Source organism: Nomascus leucogenys, chromosome 14 (assembly GCF_006542625.1).
Source record: "Nomascus leucogenys isolate Asia chromosome 14, Asia_NLE_v1, whole genome shotgun sequence".
NCBI lineage: Eukaryota > Metazoa > Chordata > Mammalia > Primates > Hylobatidae > Nomascus > Nomascus leucogenys.
The window spans coordinates 32,131,314-32,154,022 of record NC_044394.1 but is presented as its reverse complement, the minus strand read 5'-3'; the positions used below and the strand labels follow the sequence as shown (position 1 = coordinate 32,154,022).

The following is a 22,709-nucleotide window of genomic DNA, read 5'->3' as shown; positions in this document are numbered from 1 at the left end:
TGTGTGTAATGATATCTCAGTAGCCCTTATGGAGAAACTCTACTAGGGCAGTGTGGAGGGGAAATGTGGTGTTGGAGCCCCCACACAGAGTTCCCACTGGGGCACTGCCTAGTGGAGCTGTGAGAAGAGGGCCGCCATCCTCCACACCCCAGAAGGTAGATCCACTAACAGCTTGCACTGTGCACCTGGAAAAGCCGGAGGCGCTCAATGCCAGCTCTTGAGAGCAGTCAAGGGAGCTGAGCCCTGCACAGGGCAGAGCTGCCCAAGGCCTTGGGAGCCCACTCCTTGCAATCAGTGAGGCCTGGATATGAGACATGGAGTCAAAGGAGATTATTTTGGAGTATTGAGATTTAATGACTGCTTTGCTGGGATTTGGAATTGCATGGGGCCTGTAGCCCCTTTGTTTTGGCAGATTTGTCCCTTTTGGGAAGGGAGTATTTACCCAATACCTGTACCCCCACTGGGTCTTGGAAGTAACCAATGTGTTTTTTATTTTAAAGGCTCATAGGCAGAAGGGACTTGCCTTGCCTCAGAGAGACTTTGGACTTGGACTTTTGAGTTAACGCTGGAATGAGTTAAGACTTTGGAGGACTGTTAGGAAAGCATGATTGTATTTTGAAACATAAGAAGGACATGAGATTTGGGAGGGATGGGGACAGAATGATACGGTTTGGCTCTGTGTCCCCACTCAAACCTCATGTTGACTCGTAATCCTCAATGTTGAAGGAGGGACCTGGTGGGAGGTGATTGAATGATGGGGGTGGTTTCTAATGGTTTAGCACCATCCCGCTAGTGCTGTCTTATGATCAGAGTTTACGTGAGAACTGGTTGTTTGGAAGTGTGTAGCACCTCTCCCTTTGCTCTCTTTTCTTCTTGCTCTGGCCATGTGAAGACCAAGCCTGCTTCCCTTTCACCTTCTGCCATGATTGTAAGTTTCCTGAGGCATCCCAAGAAGCAGAAGCCTATACAGCTTGCAGAACTGTGATCCAATTAAAACTCATTTCTTATGAATTAGTCTCCACTAGTTCTTTACAGTAATGCGAGAAGAGGCTAATACAGTGTCTTTTGCCCATTAAAAAAATGAGTTGTTTTCTGTCTTATGGTTGAGATTTGGAAGTAATTTATGTATTCTGGATACAGGTCCTTAATCATGATGTAATTTGCCGAGATTTTTCTCTTATTTTATAGGTAGTTGTTTCACTTTCTTGATGGTATCTTTTGAAACATAAAAGTTTTTGATTTAGATGAAGCTCAATTGTTTGTTTTGTTTTGTTTTGTCACTTGTACTTTTGGTGTTATAGCTAAGAAACTACTGCTAATTCAAAGTCATAAAAATTTACTCCTATGTTTTCTACTATGGGTTTTACAGTTTTAGCCCTTATATTAAGTTCTATGATCTATTTTGAATTAATTTTTGTATATGGTATGATATAGGGTGTCTAACTTAATGCTTTGGCATATGGATATTCAGTTGTCTTAGCACCATTTGTCGATAAGACTTTTCTTTCCCCATTGAATGAGTTTTGGTACATGCTATGGTTTGAATGTTTGTGCCCTTCAAAACTCATGCTGAAATTTGTCATTTTAACAGCATTAAGAAGTGAGACCTTTAAATACGCCATGAGGGCTCCACCCTCATGGATGAGATTATTGCTGTTATAAAAGGGTGACTGGGCCCCTCTTGCCCTGTCTTGCCCTTCTTCCTTCCTTCATGGGACGACACAGAAAGAAGGCCATTGCAAGATGCCAGCCCCTTGATTTTGGACTTCCCAGCCTCTAGAATAGTGAGCCAACAAATCTGTTCATTATAAATTACCCAGTCTCAGATATTCTGATATAGCAGCAAAAACAGATTAAGATAGCAGCCTTGTTGAAAATAAACTAATGAAAAACATTAGTTTAAGGAATATTGAGCTATTTAGCTTATCTATTTCTTGAGTGAGCTTTGGTTATTTGTAACTTCCAAGGAATTTTTCAATTTATGTTGTCAAATATGTTGGCATTAAGATTGTTCATAATTTTCTCTCATCATTCTTTCTATACAATCTGCAGTGATGTCACCTCTCTTGTTCTTAATATTAGTAATTTGTGTCTTTTCCTTTTTAAATAAATTTTGGTGTCATTCTTTTTTATATTTTGTTAAATCAGCTTTGATCTTTATTGTTTCCTTTCTTCTGTATACTTATTATTAGTATTATTTTGAAATTGAGTCATGCTATATTGCACAGGCTGGCCTCAAACTCCTGGGATCAAGCAGTCCTCCTGCCTCAGCCTCATGAATAGCTGGGATTACAAGTATGTACCACCACACCTGGCTTTGATTAATTTTAATTCACTTTTCTTTTTCTAGTTTCTTAGACTGAAGGCAGTTTGGGGCCTTTTATGGGATCTTATTTTTTCAGATAGGCATTTAGTGCTATAAATTTTCCCCTAAGTACTTCTTTAGCAGTACATCACATTCCTGTTATGTTTTGCTCTTATTTTCATTCATACCAAAATGTCTAATTTCTAAAAAAATTTTTAGTCATGGATGATTTAGAGATGTGTACTTTCCACATATTTAAGGATTTTCTAGGGATCATTTTGTTGTCAATTTCTAATAAAATTCCACTGAGAGCAGAGAACATTCTTTGTATGACTCGAGTACTTTAAAACTGAGAATTATTTGGTGGTCTGGAATATGGTCTAACTTGATAAATGCTTCATGTGCCCATGAGAAGAATGTGTATTCTGTTGTTGGGTGTGCAGTGTTCTGTTATTCACATGAAGTTGGTTGATAGTATTGCTCAAGTCTATTTTACCCTTGCTTACTTTCTGCTTATTTGTTCTATCAGTTAATGAGAGGGCATATTCAAATCTCAGACTGTAATTGTGGATTTGTCCTTTTCTTTTTGCAGTTCTATCCGTGTCTATTTCATGTGTTTTGAAGCTGTTGAGTACATACATATTTGAGATAGTTATGTTCTCTTGATTGACCACTTTATTGTTATGACATGGCTTTCCTCTCTGAAAATATTGGCTATAAAATTTATTTTATGTGATATTAATACAGCCAGTCAAGATTTCTTTTGACTAGCATTAGTATGACAAATCCTTGCCACATTTTTACTTTAACCTACCTGTGTCCTTATATTTAAAGTGTACTTCTTGTAGGCACCACATAATTGGGTACTCTTTTATTAAAATCCAATCTGCCAATCTCTGCCTTCTAATTGGAATGTTTAGATCACTTCCATTCCACATGATTGATATGGTTAGGTTTAACTCTTTCATATTTATATTGGTTTCCTACTTCTTCCACATGTTCTTGTTCCCTATTTTTTCCTGCCATTTTAAGGATTTTTATTATTTCATTTAATCTTCTGTGTTGGACTACTAGTTATAACTCTATTTTGTTATTTTAGTAGTTGCTTTACGATTTATAGTATATACTTTAAATTTATCAGTCTTATCTTCAAGTGATACCACTTTATGCATAGTATAAGACGTTGACCACATTACACAGGCTGTTGATGCCTTGCACATGAATGCAGGACCACAAAAATGACTGTGCAAGCTGAAACCATTCAAAACAATCTTAATAATCAATGGGAAAATATACAGTTGTTCCATGACCTTTAAAAATGTTTGTCAAAAAATGAAAAACCATTTCAGTTGTAAATGTATTGAGAAATTAAAACTAGAAAAGCTAATATTTACAATATAAAACATTAGAAATATTGAGTAGTTTTTTGTTTTTCGTAAAAAATTTATCAGGTAGTTTGAACAATGCTTGCCTTTTTCTTCCTCTCATTAACTTACAATATAAGGTGAGCCTCTTTTCCATGGTATGATGAGTTATACTCCAAGTTTGGTTCAGCTTACAATATTTTAAAATTTATACTCTTAATGTCTTGAAATAGTCCAAAGTCCAATCAATGTGGTTTTTTTGCCAATGTCATTTCCTCTGGGACATCTTAAAATGTTTTATTCACAACCACTTTCCCCACTCATATTGTTTACCTTCACTAAGCAACTCTGACTGCATAGACTCTTGAAAGGTGCCAACATTCCCATCAGCAGCTATTTTTCCCATACCTCCATTTATGCTGGATTTGAAATTTCACTTTCGGCTATTGCTTTTTGCTTTTTTGCTACACTTTCATCTTTATTGGTTAGTTCTACCTTTCAAAGATCCATCTTCATAAAACAGCACATGGGTTTATCAGAAGGCATACAGTTACAACCTTTGCTGTGTATGTAATGAATTACAAGTGTGCAGGGACCAATCACAGGCAGACCTTGAATAGAAGTGACATGATTGGTCACTTATAATTCACATCGTTATTTAGGTAGTGATTTGTGAACTGAGGAAGCTGTGAAGTCTGTACTTCATGCAGTTATTCACAGATAATATACTTGTGTTAACAGAAAGTTGAACAGTGTTGTTGGAGGAATAGTGTTAGGTAACCAAACCTCATGCATGTCAAAAGTGCAAAATAAGGAATGTCTATTCTTTCATTATTTTCCTTCTGGCCTTTATGCTATTGTCATGTACTTAAACTCTGACATGTTATAAACTCCACATTATTGTTGTTTAACCACACAAATATCTTTTAAAGAGACGTAATAACTTTCTGAAACTTGTATATTTACCCATGTGTTTATCATTTCCAATTGTTCATCATTCCTTTGCGTAGATCCATATTTCCACTTTCCTAGTTGCACAGATGTATCTTGAAATCTACTTTTTCATGTATCTTGAAATCTACTTTTTCATGTAGTTTATCTTTTTAAAATTTGGTTATTTCAGCAAGAAGAGTACATATGGTCCTTGTTATTCCATCTTGGAATACCACTAATGTTTAAGAAATTACTTTTTGAGTGTTGGTGTAATATCAAAGAAAGAAGAATATCCACAATTATCTGAAAAGACTATCACAATACTTCATCCTTTCCCAACTACATATCTGCATGAGACTGAACTTTTTTGTATACTTCTACTATAACAATTTTAACAAATTAAATGGTGAAATATATGGGAGAATGCAGATATCTTCTATAAAGTCGGATATCAAAGAGTTGCCAAAAAGTAATGCTATTTTCTTCCACAGATTTTTGTTTTAAAAAATGTTTTTCATAACAGGCACATTTGTTAACATCTAATGGCTTTTAAAATATACTAACAAATATATCACTTTTAATATGGTAAATATCAACAGATAAAACCCACTTAAGCAAAAGCTTTTTGGAGTCCTCAACTAAAGAGTATAAAAAGGCCCTAGGACTTTAAACGCTTGAATACCAGTACTTAAAACGCTTGAATACCAGTACTCTATATAGTGTGCATCTAACCAGAAACCTTAATTTTACTATTTGCATTGAAGTTTTATTAGCAGCTTGAGGTATGCCATTATATTTTGGACTAGGAAATTAATTTTTCCTCAATAGATTCAAAACCAGAACATCCAGAAGTTACTAAATGAAGTGAAATGAAGGCATTTTAAAGTAGCTATGCATTTTATGTATTCTCTATTCTTTTGTTTAATAGTTGAATGAAAGAAAAAAGGCAACCTCTATGTGGGCTAATACAATCAAAACCTACCCACCTACATACAAAAAGTAGAGCAATCATCTATAACAGAAATTGAGATTGGAAAAAGTATTCTCCTGGGCTATAAGAGACCTACAGAATAGTCATGGTATTTTTGGCACAAATGCCCAAAATGCTTTAATTCTTTCCTGATAATTTCCATAGATAACTAGTTCTTATGAATTGTTTCCAGATGATCGTATACTCAATGGTTAAGATCACAATATTTGGAATTAAGATTATTTGGGTTTAAACTCTAGCTCCAACTTCTAAATGTGAGATTTTGAGAAAGTCAATCTGATTACTTTCCCTATTTGTAAAATGGGTGTAAAAGTATTACTTTATATGGTTGTTTTGAGAAGTAAATTAAATATAGTTGAAGCCATTTAGCAATGTTATATAAGTCTAGCAATTACATTTATCTTCAATAGTGCCTGCTACAGCCAATGGGCTTTCAAAAGACACATCTGAAATAAAATCCTACATCTACTCATTTGTGAGGTCTAAGAGAAGGCAGGAGGACAAGTTTAGTTTTTGTTTTAGGGTCCCACAAGTGATTATGATGACACCTGGCAAGAACTGAAATCCATGGTCAGATTCTAAATAATCATCACTTTACGCTAGTGCTAGGCTTAAATTGTTCCTAGAAACAAACATTTCCCAACCCTAAAACTGAGAGAATCAGAGTCAAATTTTCTCAAGTGGGGGAGGGCAGGATTTCTGCCGCCAGATTCTCTCTAAATTCATTCAACATTTAATGAGTAACCACTGGCTATCAGTATCAGGTGGACAGAAATGAGTAAGGTGTCTCTGTTCTTGGTAACTTAAAAGCTGGTGATAATAGGGTAGTATATAAGGCAGTGTTTCCCATGGTAGGATACATGTCTCCATACCACTAACTGTCTGCAGTAAGCAACCCAAATGTTCCTGGGGTCAGAGTCATCTGTCTATAACAGAAAAAGATTAATGAGAGATAAGCTCCACTTTCAACAGGCTCTTTTTGGAAATAATGGCATTATTAGCATCAGTCTGAGATGCAGAAACAGCAGCGGAACTTTAGGGGGAAATTGCCAGGCTACCAGTTGTCCCTTCCCCAGATTCCCTACAGACTAGGAAAGAGAAAAGCCAGGCAAACTACATAGACAGCCCTCTGCATGCTCATTTATGGGCCATTCACCCCCTAATGTTTCCAACAAGGGCTAAAAGAAGAATCAGGATAGGAAAGGAAAGTGGTATCAACAGGAGCAGTGACCCTAAAAACCAGTCATGTCGGGTTCAGATGTACAGGGCCACTACACCTCCCACGACCCAGAAGTGCTATAAAAGTTTCTTTTTTTCTTTTTTTTTTTTTTTTTTTTTAAAAAAGGGAGTCACTTAAAGAAAACTATTGTGTAAATAATACTATGGGCTGTATAAGAATTTGGCAGAATTACCAGAGACACAAAATGACAAATTATAAAATAAGATTTATATAACCAAACAACACATAAAGGCATTATAATATTGCTCAATGAAAGACACAATAATCAGTACCATTATGATCAGAGAGAAGCAATCAATTCCAGTGAAGATGGTTAGGTACGAGGTTCAAAGAAACAGACTTATTAGGCTGAGTCTAAATGAATTAACAGAATAGGCTAAAAGTACTCTTAAAAAAGCAAGCAGTAAGCAGGGAGGAGCTTAAGCAAGGACAGAGATAACCAAAGCATAGTCAGAACACAGTGAAGCCACTTTTAGTAAAAGATTCTCAGCTCTTTATTTTCTTACATAGAAACTACTTGCATTTATCTAGGTTATTATATATTCCTAGAAAAATTAAGATAGATTAGCTAAACTCCAGTACTCCACTGTATATATGAAAATATCATTTTCAACGTACAGTCTCCAACTTAAAATAGTTGACTTAACAATTTTTCAACTCTAAGGTGGTGCAAAAGTGATATGCGTTCAATAGAAACCATACTTTAAAGTCTGATTCTTTCCCAGGCTAGAGATATGCGGTACAACATTCTCACGATGCTGCGCATCAGCTCAACTGATACTCTATAGTGTACCGTGTTGCCAGATGATTTGCCCAACTCTAGGCTAATATAAGTGATTTGAGCATGTTTAAGGTAGGCTAAGCTAAGCTATGTTGTTGGGTAGATTAAGTGTAGTAAATGCATTTTTAACTTAAGGTATTTTCAACTCATGATGGGTTTATTGGGATGTAACTACACGGTAAGTTGAGGAGTATCTGTATAGTTATAGGGCAGTAACTACCGTATTATCACAGCTTTGAGACACTTGATAGTGATAAATGCCACACCATGACAGGTGTTTCATATCTCTAACTTTCCCTAGATCTCCTAAAACCATTTAAGAGGAATAAAGCATCCTCCCTGCCTTATGCCCTCTAGTTGGACTTCTATTACTGGTTTAGCAAATTCCAAATAGGCAAAACGGCAAAAAAAGAAAAAACAAAACAGTAACAGAGAAGAAAAGATGAGTAAAGTAAGTAAATTAATTGAGGGGAAAATTACACAGTTACAGAAAAACTGAAAAGAAAAAAGATTCTCATTTTTATATCCTGGAAAGACTAATTCTTTAAAGCAAAATAACAAACAATGAGCATTATTATCAAACAGTCCTTATTGTGCTTTTAATTACATCTTTTGTTTTATACTAGAAAATAATATTCCCTCAAGTTATTTTATATACTGATACTTTGAAGCAAACGGTGTAATTGTTTAGGTGTCCAAAGAAATCATTCTAATTGTAGCACAGCATTAACTTGTCTATGACTTTGAAAACAGTATTACTTTTTCTCACCAATACAATAAGGAAGCTGGACCAGATGACATGTGAAGTTTCTGCCAGTTCTAAATGTTAATGATGCCACATTACTTTTGTAGACAATCCACTACTTCTTTTCTTCTATGTTAGACTTCTAAAATCAGAGTTTTCCTAAATATGCTGGAAAGTTTGCAAAATGTGTCACATTTTAGAATTATTAAAATCCAAATCCACTTCTAAGAACTGAACATAATTTCCTTACAAATGAAGTCCTTTATTTCATATCAACCATGTTCCTAGAAATATGAAAGTATTAATTAAAATCTGGAAGTGTATGAAAACCTTAAGCAACAGTTAATGAAAGTAAAACTACAAAAATAGTCTACTAACTTAGAAAGTTGAAGTTTTGTATTAGGAAAAGACATTAGAATAGGAAATAACGTAGATTACCTCTTTTTTGATGATCCTCTGCAACAATAGCATTTAAAAATATAACTACTTTCCTCTGTATAATATCTGTACATAATTGCTAACTTTCCTGAATTTCCAAAACTTGTATATAATGACTTTCAAATACATGTCCAAGGAAATGTTTCATTTACCACTGCAAACATTGATTTATTAAATAAAGTAGAAGTCCAGGCTTTATAAAAGTCAGCATTACATTTCTCACAGAGAAATCAAGAAAAAAAAATTTCCTATCACAGATAGTTATCAGCAGTCTTTGTGAAGTCTTCCAACTAATATTTCATTAAAGAAATGAAGTGGGAGCTGCATTTACAGATGAGGCTCGTGCTTTAGCCATTCTCCGAACCAGCGCTTCTTGTCTTTTTCTCTGAATTTCTTCCGGAGAACACTTTCTATTTTTCTCTTCTTCCTCTAAAAATTCAGCGAAAGAGGAGTTTTATAGCCTATAAAGTCATTCAATATGTGCTTTAAGTTTTGCTTTTTTTATCACCCAGATTTGCCATATTAGTTGGCTATTAAATCAAACTAAACTACTAAATATAAAATTCTAAGTACATAATACAGATATAACGCTCCAGTTCAAAAGACAGATCCACTGACGGATCTGTCTCTATTTGATACATTCTTTTCACAGTGTGATAAAATTCAATTTGATAGAAAACTGACTACGCACCAAATAATTCTTGTGGACAATGACATCTAATTTATATGACCTATGAATAAATATATCTTTAAAAAGTATACATTGGGATTTAAAATGTTATGTAAATTTTAATAGGAAAAGTCAAAATATAAGGAATTAAATTAGCTATCAATCTCAGTGTATATTTACATAAGATGTTATATTAATATTCGCATCTACTTTTCCCTATAGAGCTATAAAGTTTTCATCCACTGAGGAAATATATTTTAGAGTGATAAAATGAAATCTCTCATGTCAAACTGGTTACCTGTGATTCACTGTCAGAAATTATATTTTTATTTGGAGGATGCATTTTGGAGAAACTGTAAAATAATCTCAATTAACTTAGTAAGTTGAAGCTTTGTATTAGAAATCACTATCTCATTTAAATGATATTTTAAGTTTAAGATTATCACCCTAATACATATATACATATTTAAGTAAACTTTTACCAGTAAAACTGATTTATGTTGTAAAATACGCTTTTTAAGAAGAATCTGTAATATTGACAGAAGAGAAATATCATTTATTCTGACATCTAGAAAGATTCACAATTTATGAGACATTTCTCTTGTTAACTAACAGAGGCATTTTCCAAAATATATAATCTGCCTCCCTTTCCTTTCTTGGTACAATCAGAAATGGGAGGGGGTATTCAGGCTAAGAAATACATATTTTAAATAAGTTTCCCAGATGATTTTGATGGCTTTTATTTCCTAAGCTATTTGCCTAACAGACTGTAGCTATTTTTTCCTAAAGAGAGACACCAGAAGATATTTTCTAATTAGCCTGACTAATTATCTAATACTTTAGTCTCAAAGCTGAGAAACACAACAAACTCAGACTACACATACAAAGACTTTACACTGAATTTGACTGTGTGGAAAGAAAACAGGTTAATAATCTACAACAGCAGAAAATTTAACTTCCTAAAGTTGGTCTTACAATTTGCTTGGCAATATTATAGAAAATAATTTCAAATGATAATCAGGTCACACCATGAAAATTTGATTTAGGGACTCATCCATTTTTCCCATCAGTCTAACTCAATCTATAATAAAAATACACAATGAAGTCTTAAAATATTGTAAAGTACTACGCAAAAGCTGCTCTTCTTAATCTTGATCTTACAGTGCAAGGGTCAGTAATTTTTTTTTTTTTCCTGTGAAGAGTCAGAAAGCAAGAATGTTAACCTTTGAGTATCTTGTTGCAACTGCTCACCCGTACCACTGTAGCAAAAATAGTTATGGATAATGTATAAATAACTGATGAGCTGTATTCAAATAAAACCTGTTCATGGACAATGAAATCTGGATTTCATATAATTTTCAAATGTCATAAAATATTATTCTCCTTTTAATTTTTTTCCAACCATTTAAAACGTAAAAATCATTTTTAGTGTACTGGCTATACATAAACAAGCTGCAAGCTGGATTTGGACAGATCATAGTTTGCCAACAACTGCCTGAAATAAATGAGGGAGTTAAGTGAGTTTTGTTTCAGAGATACTTCCCTGGAGAGCAGCTTGCTACATACCAAAGTAAAAGGAAGTAGAAACAATAGAAAACATCAACAAAGTAAGTTAATAGTAATTAAGAAATTCAGTACTATCAATAAGCTTAAAGAAAATATTGATAAGGTAAGCTAAAAGGCAGATTATCCATAAAAAATGCAGACAGATTGGTAGATAGGGGTTTTCAGAAAACTCAAATACTCCAGGTTTAGTCTATTATAGAATTATAACTATAGTTGACCCTTGAACAACATGGGCCTGAGCTGGCAAGTCCACTCATTTGTAGGTTGTTTTCTGCATCTGACACCCGAGACAGCAAGACCAACTCCTACCCTTCTTCCTTCTCAGCCTACTAGACATGAAGATTATGAGGATGAAGACCTTTTTGATGATCCACTTTCACTTAATGAATAGTAAATATTATTTTCTCTTCCTTACGATTTTCTTAATAACACTTTTCCAGCTTATTGTAAGAATACAGTATATAATACATATAAGAGCATATAAAATATGTATTAATTAATTATGTTATCGGAAAGGTTTCTGGTCAACAGCAGGCTATTAGCAGCTACGTTTTTAGGGGATCAAAAGTTATACACAGACTTTCGACTGCAAATAAGATCAGTGCCTCTAACCCCCACATTGTTCAAGGGTCAACTTTATCTGTAAATAAATTCATGCTAGGAACATGCTTGATTTAGTTACAATACGCTCACTTTTTTTTTTTTTGAGACGGAGTCTTGCTCTGTCGCCCAGGCTGGATTGCAGTGGCGCAATTTCGGCTCACTGCAAGCTCCGCTTCCCGGGTTCACGCCATTCTCCTGCCTCAGCCTCTCCGAGTAGCTGGGACTACAGGCGCCCGCCACCACGCCTGGCTAATTTTTTTTTTTTTGTATTTTTTAGTAGAGACAGGGTTTCACCATGGTCTCGAGCTCCTGACCTCGTGATCCGCCCGCCTCGGCCTCCCAAAGTGCTGGGATTACAAGCGTGAGCCACTGCGCCTGGCCACAATATGCTCACTTTAATACAAATTTAAATACTTAAAATTATTATAGATTGAGAACAATTTTTAATATTTCAAAATATCTAGTTTGGGCTACCATGTAAAGCAAGCTTGTCCAACCCGCAGCCCGCAGGCTACACCTGCAGCCCAGGATGGCTTTGAATGCAGCCCAACACAAATTCATAAACTTTTTAAAAACATTATGAGATTTTTTTGTGATTTTTTTTTTTTTTTTTTAGTTCATCAGCTATTGTTAATGTCAGTGTATCTTATGTGTGATCCAAGATAATTCTTCCAATGTGGCCCGGGAAAGCCAAAAGATTGGACACCCTGGGTGTAGAGAATTACTTATTGTCAGTGTTGATAAGACAAATTGGTATAACTGCTTCGGACAGAAATTTGGTGGTATCTACCAAATTTTAAAACTTTCTCTTGTAGCAATTTTTTAGGAATTAACAGATACAATTATACAAGCATACAGAAATTTATGCAGAAGGATATTTACTGGAGTATTGTTTGTAATTGCAAAAGACTGCAACCAACCCAAACTTCCATCACAGAGAAACAGTTAAATTATGATACATCCACCATATATATCACATAGTCATTAATAGGACTAAAATAAATTTATATGTACTAATAGGAAAAGACAGCTATAATATATTAAGGCAAAAGCAAGCTGCCAAATAGTGGGTATACAGATTTATTAATATTTAAATAGATCTATAGGTATATATATATATATGCATACACATATATATGTACATACACACACATATCTTTTTATATTCATAGAAAATGCTACATCATACCAACTATTAATAGTGGTTTTCCCTAAGGGATGGTTATCAGAAAGGAGAAACAGAAGACTTAACTTTTTCCTTTAAATTATTCTATACTGTTTTACTTTTCTTTTTAAATAACTAGCATATTACTGTTGTAAATTTTTAAAAAAGTCACTTAAATAGGAAAGTTGTAACAGTAATGCCAACAAGACAGAGAAGAGTCACTAAATATTTAATTGCAACTTGTGATGAAAGCAATTAGGAAATAAAAAATAAACAAGGATATCTATACAGACTCCTCAAGGAAGGCCTCTGTGAGAAAGTAGTACTTATATTGAGATGTAAGAAAGCATCAACAAAAGAGTAGGGGAAGGGTCACATGTTGAAAAGAAGTAGTTTTAGTCAAAGGGAAGAGCACGGTCTAAGTTCCTAAGTTCTGGGTAAAACAAGGAAGAAAAACATACACTGTTTGAGAAACTAAAAGATAGCTGGTATAGCTGAAGCTTAGCAGGTAAGGAAAAAAGAGGAGATGCAGGTTAAAGAGAGATAATCCACAGCTTTGTTGGTCACAGTATACAGTTTGGATTTTATTTGAAATATGATGGGCAGCCATTGAAGGTTGTTTTAAGCATAGAAACGCCATTTTTGCCCATCCAATTTTAAAAGGCTATTCCACTATTTGGAGATAAGAATTGAAAGGAAATAGATAAAAGAACTGCAGTAGTCTCATCAAGAAATGTTAACTTGTTGTAGAAAGAAAAATGGACAGTTTGGGGATACGGTTTTTGAGATAGAAAGAATGAAACTTATTGATAGAATGGAGACTTGGGGAAAAGAGAAATTGGAAGAATCAGAAATGATAGCTGTTATCAAATAAGTAAATCATAATTTTAACCATCACCACTAGCACGTTTATATCAAATATCACACTAGTAAAGATGTTTAATTAGAATGCTCTAAATTTTCTAAATATTATTTACCTCACTGCTCCATCATCTGCTTCCCAGATTACTCAAGTTTTAAAACAATTTAGTAAATACAATCTTAATGAACACTGTAATACATATATCTAAATGTATGATTTTCCAAGAAAGAATTAATAAATCATTCAAAAAATATTTACTGGGTACCTATTATATGCCAGTCATTGTATTAAGTGCTGGGAAAGAATTCAATGTAATATTTTGAAAAATAAACCAACTACTCTGTGTAATGCAGTATAATTATTTCCAAGTATCATCTTAAGAATTCTAGTTAAACGTCATTACTCACACTCAAAAACAACATTTTACTACTTTTTAAGATGCTTTTCAAAGAAAACTATTTCATATTTCATACATACCTTTCGAAGATTGTTTCAAAGATTCAGAAAGTTTCACCAAAGATTGCTTTGCAACAGCTTCCTCCAGTAATGGGTTGACACTTTTCTTTTTCTCCACACCCTGTGTAATTTTGGTATCAGACATACTTCCAGTTATACAATTTTGATTAATCTGAGAATTTTTCATCCTTGTAAATGTAAACTTTGAAAATCCAACCGTTTTGTTAAGGTTGCTCTGAGCTTCATCTGTTATAGTCTTATGGCATAGCTGCTTAGCACTCAATTTCTTCTTAGAAGTGGCAATTTCTGTATTCATATGATCTGAAGTTACATTCAAACTTGAACTTCCTGAAAGAACCAATTTGGAACTATTCACTTGTATTGGAACATCAGTGTTAGTATAAGACACATGCAGATTATTTATCTGACAATTTGAGGTCTTAGAATACATAATCAAATTTGTGGCACCTAAAAATCTTGGAGAATTTCCATGCATTTCCCCTTTCTCCATCTTCATTGGCTTATCTATTTGTGAGCTATTTGTCAAAGATGTCTGCACTGAAATGCTGCCTGGATTCAAATGCTTTGATTGTACCAAATTACTTCCTTGTTTAGATATAGTAAACATGTTTTTGGCTCCATGTTCGGAATTATTATTGATCTCACATATACTTTCTGATGTCTTACTGTCCTTTCTAATGTCTTGTTGCTGAGTTAGTCTTTCAATATCATCACATGCTTGGTACAACAAATCATCATCTACATCATCTGCTTCCCAGGTATTATCTAATTGATGACATGCTTTAATAATTTCATTGGCAAATGAGGGATCATTCCAATCATCAAAGAAAGAACCTACTTTTGATGCACTAGTCTGATTTGGGTTACTAACGCTGGTTTCACTGCCTAGATTTGCAGAGCCAAAAAGATCAGTATTAACAGGGGCTTTAATAGACTGATTTAAAATGCACTTATTTTTCTGTTCATTAGAATATCTTGTGTTCAAAGCTGACTTCCTTTCAGAAGCATATACAGTAGATTTAGTAAGAGTATCTTCCTTTATTTTTGTCAGATTAGATGTAACTATGCAATCTTGAATTTTGTCTTGAATAACAATTTTATTGGAAGAGTTCTCAAATTTCATTTTATTTCCAGTGGATGATAATTTGTTTGATTTATTTGGATTTGGTGAAAATCTATATTCTGCATCTATTAATTCTCTGTCATATGTCTTTGAAGAAAGATCTTGTAATACTTTTGAATCTCCTAACCTGGCATCTGGACTTGTATTTGCTCTTGACGTATTTTTAACAGTTTTACTATTAAAGGTAAAAATTTCCTTTTGATCAGTAACATGGGCTGTTTTAGAAGGGAAGAGTTCAGGCATGTCGGTATTTTGCACAGCAAAAGGTTCATTACTTAGTAAGTTTTCCCAATCATCCTCAAAATCACTGGTAGTAAATGCATCAATGTACTTATTAGAAGTTTCTGGCTCCTTAGTACAGGAAGTCACATATGATTTTGTCATTATGGGTGTATCTACTTGAGAAGAAAGTGATCGTGGGGTTTTATTTGACAGTTTTTCAACAACCAGAGTTTCATTAGTAATGATTTTCCCCTCTTTCAAAGCATTTGTCTTTACAAAGGTAGTATTATTGGTGCTCCAAAAAGCCTCTGGCAGTTCTTGGCTTAACTGTCCGCTACACTTCTGAGTAGAACCATCAAAAATAGCATTAAAGGCTGCTTCAGCAGTTTGGTCAAATGGCTTCTGACTGCTATTTTGATTATTTGCCACAGATATCTTGGTGTTTCCTCTGATTGGCTTCTTTTTTGTAGCATTATCTATTTCGGGAACTATATTATGTAATGACCGCATCTGTATATTATCATCTTTATAATTACTTAAAATCTGTGTTTCTGAAATCGTCTGGGTAAAATCATAATTCCTCTTGTTTTGCTCTTGAATCACATCTAGCTCTTCCATATTTTTATCAAATTGTTTAGCCAGTTTCATAAGTTCTTCTTCTTTATTTTGTGTTTTTAACCTATTAAACAAGATTAAAAAATAACTAAAAATATTCTGAGATGTTATATCCAACTGTTATTTAACATATTTTGATGTTAAAGCTCTAAGATTTTAACAGGTATAATTATTTTAACTCCAAAATTTGATAGATCAAAACTGTGGAAATTTTATTAACAAAAATTTTGATATATTCACAAAACCAAAATGGAGTATTATCAAAAAATACTTGCTTCACTGAATTTCAGAAAAGCTGAAAAGTCTTAACTTACTTTGTGCAGCTGATTTTTGCTCTTGATTTTCCTTTTGCTACACTGGGAGTACAAGGAATAGCAGTTTCACCAATCCACATGTCCAGCATAGAATTTGTTGTTGGTTTTTCATCCTTTGGCAGATAGGGAAAAAAAGAGGTATAAAGTAACAGTGTAGCATCCCCCCACTTCCAAAAAAACAAAAGAAAGAAAAAAGAAAATAAAAACTAACAATTTTGAATTAATTTCCTAAATTCTGGTGAGGTAACAGTTACCAAACTCAAAAACAATGAGAAGTTGGGAGATAGCAATAATAAGCTACAAGAATTGATCCACTTATGTTTCAGAGAATGAAAACATTCAGAATTACAAACTGTTTATTTTAAAAAAATATTGTTTTAAGAATTAAATTCATCAAATGTACATTTAATAACAGAAGCATGTTTTTATCAAAAGAAAATTGACATTTTAATTGTCCTAAGATACTTATAAAAACATTATGTCAGAAACTGTGCGGCAGAAATCATCAGAATTGAGAGGAGATACATATGGAATTCTTTCTGTATCATCTGTTTCTCCAAATTTTCTTTATCCTTATTATAATCTTTATCTAAAGTTGAACATGTTGACCTAAATTAAGAACACTCAGAATTAAGATCAGGAATGAATTAAGAGATAAGAGCAAGGTTAGAACTGATGCTAAGAATGAGACAGGAATAAGAATAAAAAAATAGAGAAAGCAGAAAAGTTTGGCCCAGATAATATACAGAAAAAAGGCATTTTAGACCTAGATACTTTTGCTGTACCTTTCAGTCACTTGATCACACAAAAAAATTACAGAATGAGCTTTAGGCATTAATTGCAAACCAAACCAACAAATCAAATCAAGTAACCATTTTCTATTTTATAGTACCTAGAATGAACATAAATATCACACAAGTTAAAAAATAATATTACTACTAGATTATAGGCTACTCAAAGGCAAGGACTCTTCTTAGAATAACTCAGCATCCAGCACAATACTGGGCATACCAGTGTCAGTTTACATTTATTTACTAGAAGATTTAGGTGAAAAGATCCCTACAACTTGGTACTTCAAATCCTCAATGAATCAAAAAAGTTTTCTTAATGTCGACTTGAACGTAGTTGCCTTTAGCTTTGCAAATACTCAAGAAAATCAGTAATTTCACTTTCAGACTCAATATATTTTCCCTTTTATTTCAACAATCTTGAATTTAAAGATAATTAATGGTCTTAATTATGAACTCTGCCATTTACAAAAGTAATTTTAAATTCATTCAATTTTCAGAGAACTAAATTATGACTTTATGTACCCCTATGTATGTTTGTATACTATTTATACGTGTTATATTACATATTTCTTCATGAATAATTACATAACATTGATTTTCAACCATAATCCAGGTGCTGTATAAGGTATCTAAATGCATTACTTCATTTTATTATAAAAGGTATACTGTGCAAAGCTGTATAAATGAAGATATATACCATCTTCAAATAAACAACATTGTATAAAATGTATCCCTGCAGAAAGTGAACTGACTGTCCAACCAGAATAAAAGCGCATATTAAAAAAAATGCTATCTCTGAAAACGTTAAAAGAAAATTAAATGATTTGAGAATGACTCACCTAAAAATAAACAATATAAATATTTGTCATTCTGAGAACATGACAAGCTTTCAAACAGACCTTGAAACTGCTAAAGATTTATATGCATTAAAAGTACTCAGTTTAAGAGGGTAACATTTTAAAGCTACTAATTTCACTATATTTTTTTCTTTTATACAAGTTACCACTTGCGTACTGTTGCCATTTCTTTATATGAGCTATTATTTCCAGTCCACTTAGGTAAAGAGTCCAATAATTTATTCACAACTATCTTTTTATCACTATTTAGACTGACCCGCCCAAACACATTTTATTATGCTTCTTTCATGTGAAACCCACGATTAATGAAGATCTATTGTTAACTTACAGAGTAAGTACTATTATAGCATAAATGCCATTTAACTAATGAACTGTAAGTAAAATGAATTTCTATGACATGCTAAAAATGGAATGTAGAGCTAGTAGCAACAGTTGTTTTGACTGTGCTAGGTGTAATTTTGGATATTTTATAGCTGCTAAGAAAAACTTCATTTCCTGTCTCTTCCACCTGGGTGACAATAATTCTTCAAATTATGTTTTGGGCCAGTGCCATCTATTGTTTATGGTCAACATATAGTAACTATTCAAGGGCAGGTTAAGGAAAAATGGCATACTTCCTTTAGAGAAGACACTAAGCAAAAATGTTCTCTGGATTTAAATGTTAAATAAGAAAAAGGGAACAAAAAGTGAAGTTCAGAACAGTTTCATGTATTGAGCCTTTGCTTCTTAGTAATTATAATATTAGAGTTATTGGATTGCTTTGTGTCAAATGATTGACTTGAACATATTTCTATTTCATCACTCAAACAATACAAGAACAGAAATGAAAAAAAGAAACGAAACACTCAAAAAAAATTTTTTTAAGGGATGGGGTCTTAAACTCCTGGCCTCAAGCAATCTTCCTGCCTCAGCCTTCCTCCCAAAATGCTGAGATTACAGGAATGAGTCACCATGCCTGTCCAAGAAAAAAAAAAAAACCTTTGGAGATGGTTCTATTACAGTAACAACCTTAACATAACCTTACAGTTATAGCACTCTACAGTTTACAAAGAATTTTTATCTAGTTTAATCCTCATAATGATCCAACGAAGACAGCAAGAGCAACACAATAATTCTAGTTCATGGCTGAATGAACTGAGGTGGTGAGAGTTTAAATAACTTCCATTGGGTCACACAGCACAGGAGGTTGAATGAGGACTAAATTTGAATTCAGTGCTCTCCACTTTTGTAAGTGTTTCTTGATAATCTTATAAGTCAATGAGTATTAATAGTTTCAATGGGGAAACGTTATAGACAGTAAGTACCAATCACAAAACAATCATAAAAGTATAAACTTTTTTCACTGCCTTATTCTATTATTTTAGCAACTTGAAAAATGATGCCGTATGTTGTTAAGCACAACATTACAGATAAACACAATGCCCTAGTCAAAAATTACTCTAAAAAGTTAAAACAAGATATATACTTAAGAAAATATCTTGTATTTTATATTATATTCCTTTTTTCAAAATATGTATTTCAAAAGTAGAAAAGGCAAAACAGTAATCTTTGCTGCCTTATTTTTGGACAAAAGAATTATAATAGATAATACTTTTCATTTAAAGCAACTACAAAAACTTAGTGGCACATTCTTCACTGTTTTAAAACAAACTGTAAAACTAGTGATATTTACCTGAGGAGCAATACGATTAACAATATGTGAAATCTCATCACTATCTGTGGTGTAAATCTGTTTTTTTCTTCCTTTACCTAAAGAAACAAAGACATTTCTATAAATTTAAAACAAAAAACCCTCAATTTTAAAAAATAGCTGTCACTTCTCAGAAAATAATTTTATTTAGTGCAGCTTAGAGGATTATGTGTTTACATCACATACTTATACAGATAAAATCATATAAGATTCTCAGAGGTTCCCGATGCTATTATCTGACTAGAATTCTAGTTAAATCTGAATCATTTATCAAATATTTACTCACATAAAAAATATTAATAATTACCTAACTGCTTTGTCAATGGAGAATTCTGATCCCAAAAGATATCATTCTGTCCATCTGGATCATTAGGAGAACTGAAGGAAGATGACAGTAAGTCCATTTTCAGCGCTCTCTTTGGTGTTTCATACCTTTCTATATAAAATATGAGTAAAATAACAATTGTTGCATTTTAAAGCATTATCTTACTTCGTAAGACCCCAAGGTCAAATAGCTTAGACTAACTTTTATAGTCCAAGATAATTTTTTTTCCCAGAGATAATTACCTGAACCGTAACAGAAATGCTTGTTTCATATAAAAATCCACACAGCACTTTGCAAACTTCACATTGTAAATAGCAAACACTTCTAGATAATCCATAAGCTCTATGAATGCATAATACAATACTGTATAAACTAAGTCATTCTATTTATTATCATTGAGACTTGGAGGCTCTGGGGAACCATCTGTAATTTATAGGTACATTCAGAAATCCAAAGTAACCCAACAGAAACTTAAATATGTTTAGCCCCCTTTCACCAACTCTATCTAATCTACATTAATTGAGATTCTTCAAAAAGCATTAGTGAGTGGTCCAATGCTTGAGAATTTTTGTCTAGAATCACTTTCAAATTTTTATAAAGATTTTTGTTCATTCCCGAATTGCTTTAAGTCTCATTATTAAAGACATGTAAGGTGGCCGTACGCGGTGGCTGTAATCCCAACACTTTGGAAGGCCGAGGCAGGTGGATCACGAGGTCAGGAGATCGAGACCATCCTGGCTAACACGGTGAAACCCCGTCTCTACTAAAAATACAAAAAATTAGCCGGGTGAGGTGGCACACGCCTGTAGTCCCAGCTACTTGGGAGGCTGATGCAGGAGAGTCGCTTGAACCCGGGAGGCGGAGGTTGCAGTGAGCCGATATGGTGCCACTGCACTCCAGCCTGGGTGACAGAGAGAGATTCTTTATCAAAAAAAAAAAAAGACACGTAAGGTAAAAAAAAAAAAAAAGCACTATTTCAAGAACATGCTCCAGAATAAAGGCTTTTGTATGAGTTTCAGTTCCAACTAAGATTTACTAGAAGTCTTTTAAAAAGTAACACCTAAAACTAATCGAGACGAAAGGGATCCTTAGTATCTTATTTGGAGGGATGTTACACACAGGAACTTCCGGTTTATTCATAATGAGGTGAGACATCAACCAGGCTTTGAGACAAACTTTATGAACTCTTCTCTAAAGCAGATCAGGGGAAAAAAAAAAAAAAAGGGTTAAAGAGAAATAATTTCTCCGGGCATAAACTGATGTTAGCGGGCCTATCAGCTGTTTCTCCTCACTCCGCCACTGCCGCTGACTGGAGGAGCAGCCTGGAAAGCAGCCGCCCTCCCGCAAACAGGTAAACCACATGACCTTTTCCTGTGGCGGAGGCAAATGGATGGTCAAACCTAACGGGGTAGTGCTCAAGCTCGGGGACAAAAGCCTATCGGGGAGTGGTATAGGATTATTTTTGGACTCTCGAGGGGTCAATCCCAGAGACAGAATACACACTCCAGACTCCACCCCCACCCCAGATTTCCCTGTTACAAGTTGGGCTGTGGGGATGCGGCGCCGAAGCCAAGGCAGGCCGCGCTGCCAACGTCTCACCCTCGGGGTTACTTTTACTGCACAAGGCGGCGGTCGGAGGCTGCTCTCGCTGCCGCACTGGCCCGGGAGGCCCCTCTCTAGCCCCGCAGGGCCACGAACCGCGGGCCGACCTCAGCCGCCTCCTCCCTGGCTCGACCACCCAGCCGCATTCCTCAGCCGCCGCTGTTTTGTGCGGAGTTTTCTTCGGGCTAGGGCTGTCATCATGTTTCCTTCGCCGACTCATTGCCTATGGCCCGCCTCCACCAGCCGCTTCTTCTTTCACATTTTGCAAAGGGATGAGTAGGGCAACAGCACTACAAACCGCACTATGCACCAACAGCAGCCGCCATTTTGGTCGGTGGGGCGCGCGCAAGAGCGGCCGCTGATTGGCTGGGTCCGGGAGAGGGGCGGAACTGTTAAGGTGTCCAGGGCGCGCGCACTTCCGCAGCCGGGACGGGAGCCTGCTCTGGAGGAGTGTCTAGGCTCAAAATCCTCCAGACTGGTGGGGGTTGTTGCGGTAGTAGTCCGGTCCGCGTAAACTGAGAGTGGGAGTTTGTGAGTTGGAAAGGAGATTGAATACACTAGCAGCTTTTTATTGAATTTACAATGAAAATTGCCCGTTAGTCAAATTCAGATTATTGAGGGTCTTCGAATTTGTCAAGAAGAGGAAATACAGCTAATTTTTCATAGATGATATGTGCATAGAAAAATCCAAAAGAAAGTAGAAAAAATTACTAAATTAATTTAAGAGTTGCTGGATACAAAGTCAATATTCAAAAATCAATGTGTTTCAATAGATTAGCAACAAATATAAAATTGAAGTTTTAAAGAGATACTATTTATAATAGTGCATGAGATAGCAAGTAACTAGGAGTAAGTTAAAGATTGTCCTTCCTACAAAGAGAACTATAAAACATTTTTGAGGCCGGGCGCGATGGCTCACGCCTGTAATCCCAGCACTTTGGGAGGCCGAGGCAGGCGGATCACGAGGTCAGGAGTTCAAGACCAGCCTGGCCAGCATGGTGAAAGCCCGTCTCTACTAAAAATACAAAAA

At 34.6% G+C, this 22,709-nt stretch overlaps 1 protein-coding gene across 5 annotated transcripts; it reads right to left on the bottom strand.

The window, feature by feature from the left end:
- Positions 1-7,018: 7,018 nt before the first annotated feature.
- On the bottom strand, positions 7,019-22,031 carry ETAA1 (ETAA1 activator of ATR kinase). Of its 5 annotated transcripts, none has more exons than XM_030827693.1 (6): positions 21,677-22,020; positions 20,060-20,188; positions 19,735-19,811; positions 16,415-16,527; positions 14,141-16,164; positions 7,019-8,527 (listed from the first exon to the last, which is right to left on the bottom strand). In XM_030827693.1, exons 1-6 carry the CDS (start codon positions 21,897-21,899, stop codon positions 8,508-8,510), a joined length of 2,586 nt encoding a protein of 861 aa, XP_030683553.1. In that variant the 5' UTR covers positions 21,900-22,020; the 3' UTR covers positions 7,019-8,507. The 5 variants fall into 5 exon arrangements, with proteins under 5 accessions (XP_030683553.1, XP_030683554.1, XP_003262519.2 ...); XM_030827694.1 differs by having other exon boundaries at positions 7,304-9,226; positions 21,978-22,031; XM_003262471.3 differs by having other exon boundaries at positions 7,304-9,226.
- Between the last annotated feature and the right edge of the window lie 678 nt (positions 22,032-22,709).

Coding starts and splice junctions, on each gene's coding strand:
- ETAA1 (XM_003262471.3), bottom strand. CDS start 21,899: ATGAGTCGGCGAAGGAAACATGATGACAGCCCTAGCCCGAAGAAAACT. Junction 19,812..20,059: donor TCCATTGACAAAGCAGTTAG/GTAATTATTAAT, acceptor TTGTTTCTTTAG/GTAAAGGAAGAAAAAAACAG. Junction 16,528..19,734: donor TTAATCGTATTGCTCCTCAG/GTAAATATCACT, acceptor TATCTGCCAAAG/GATGAAAAACCAACAACAAA.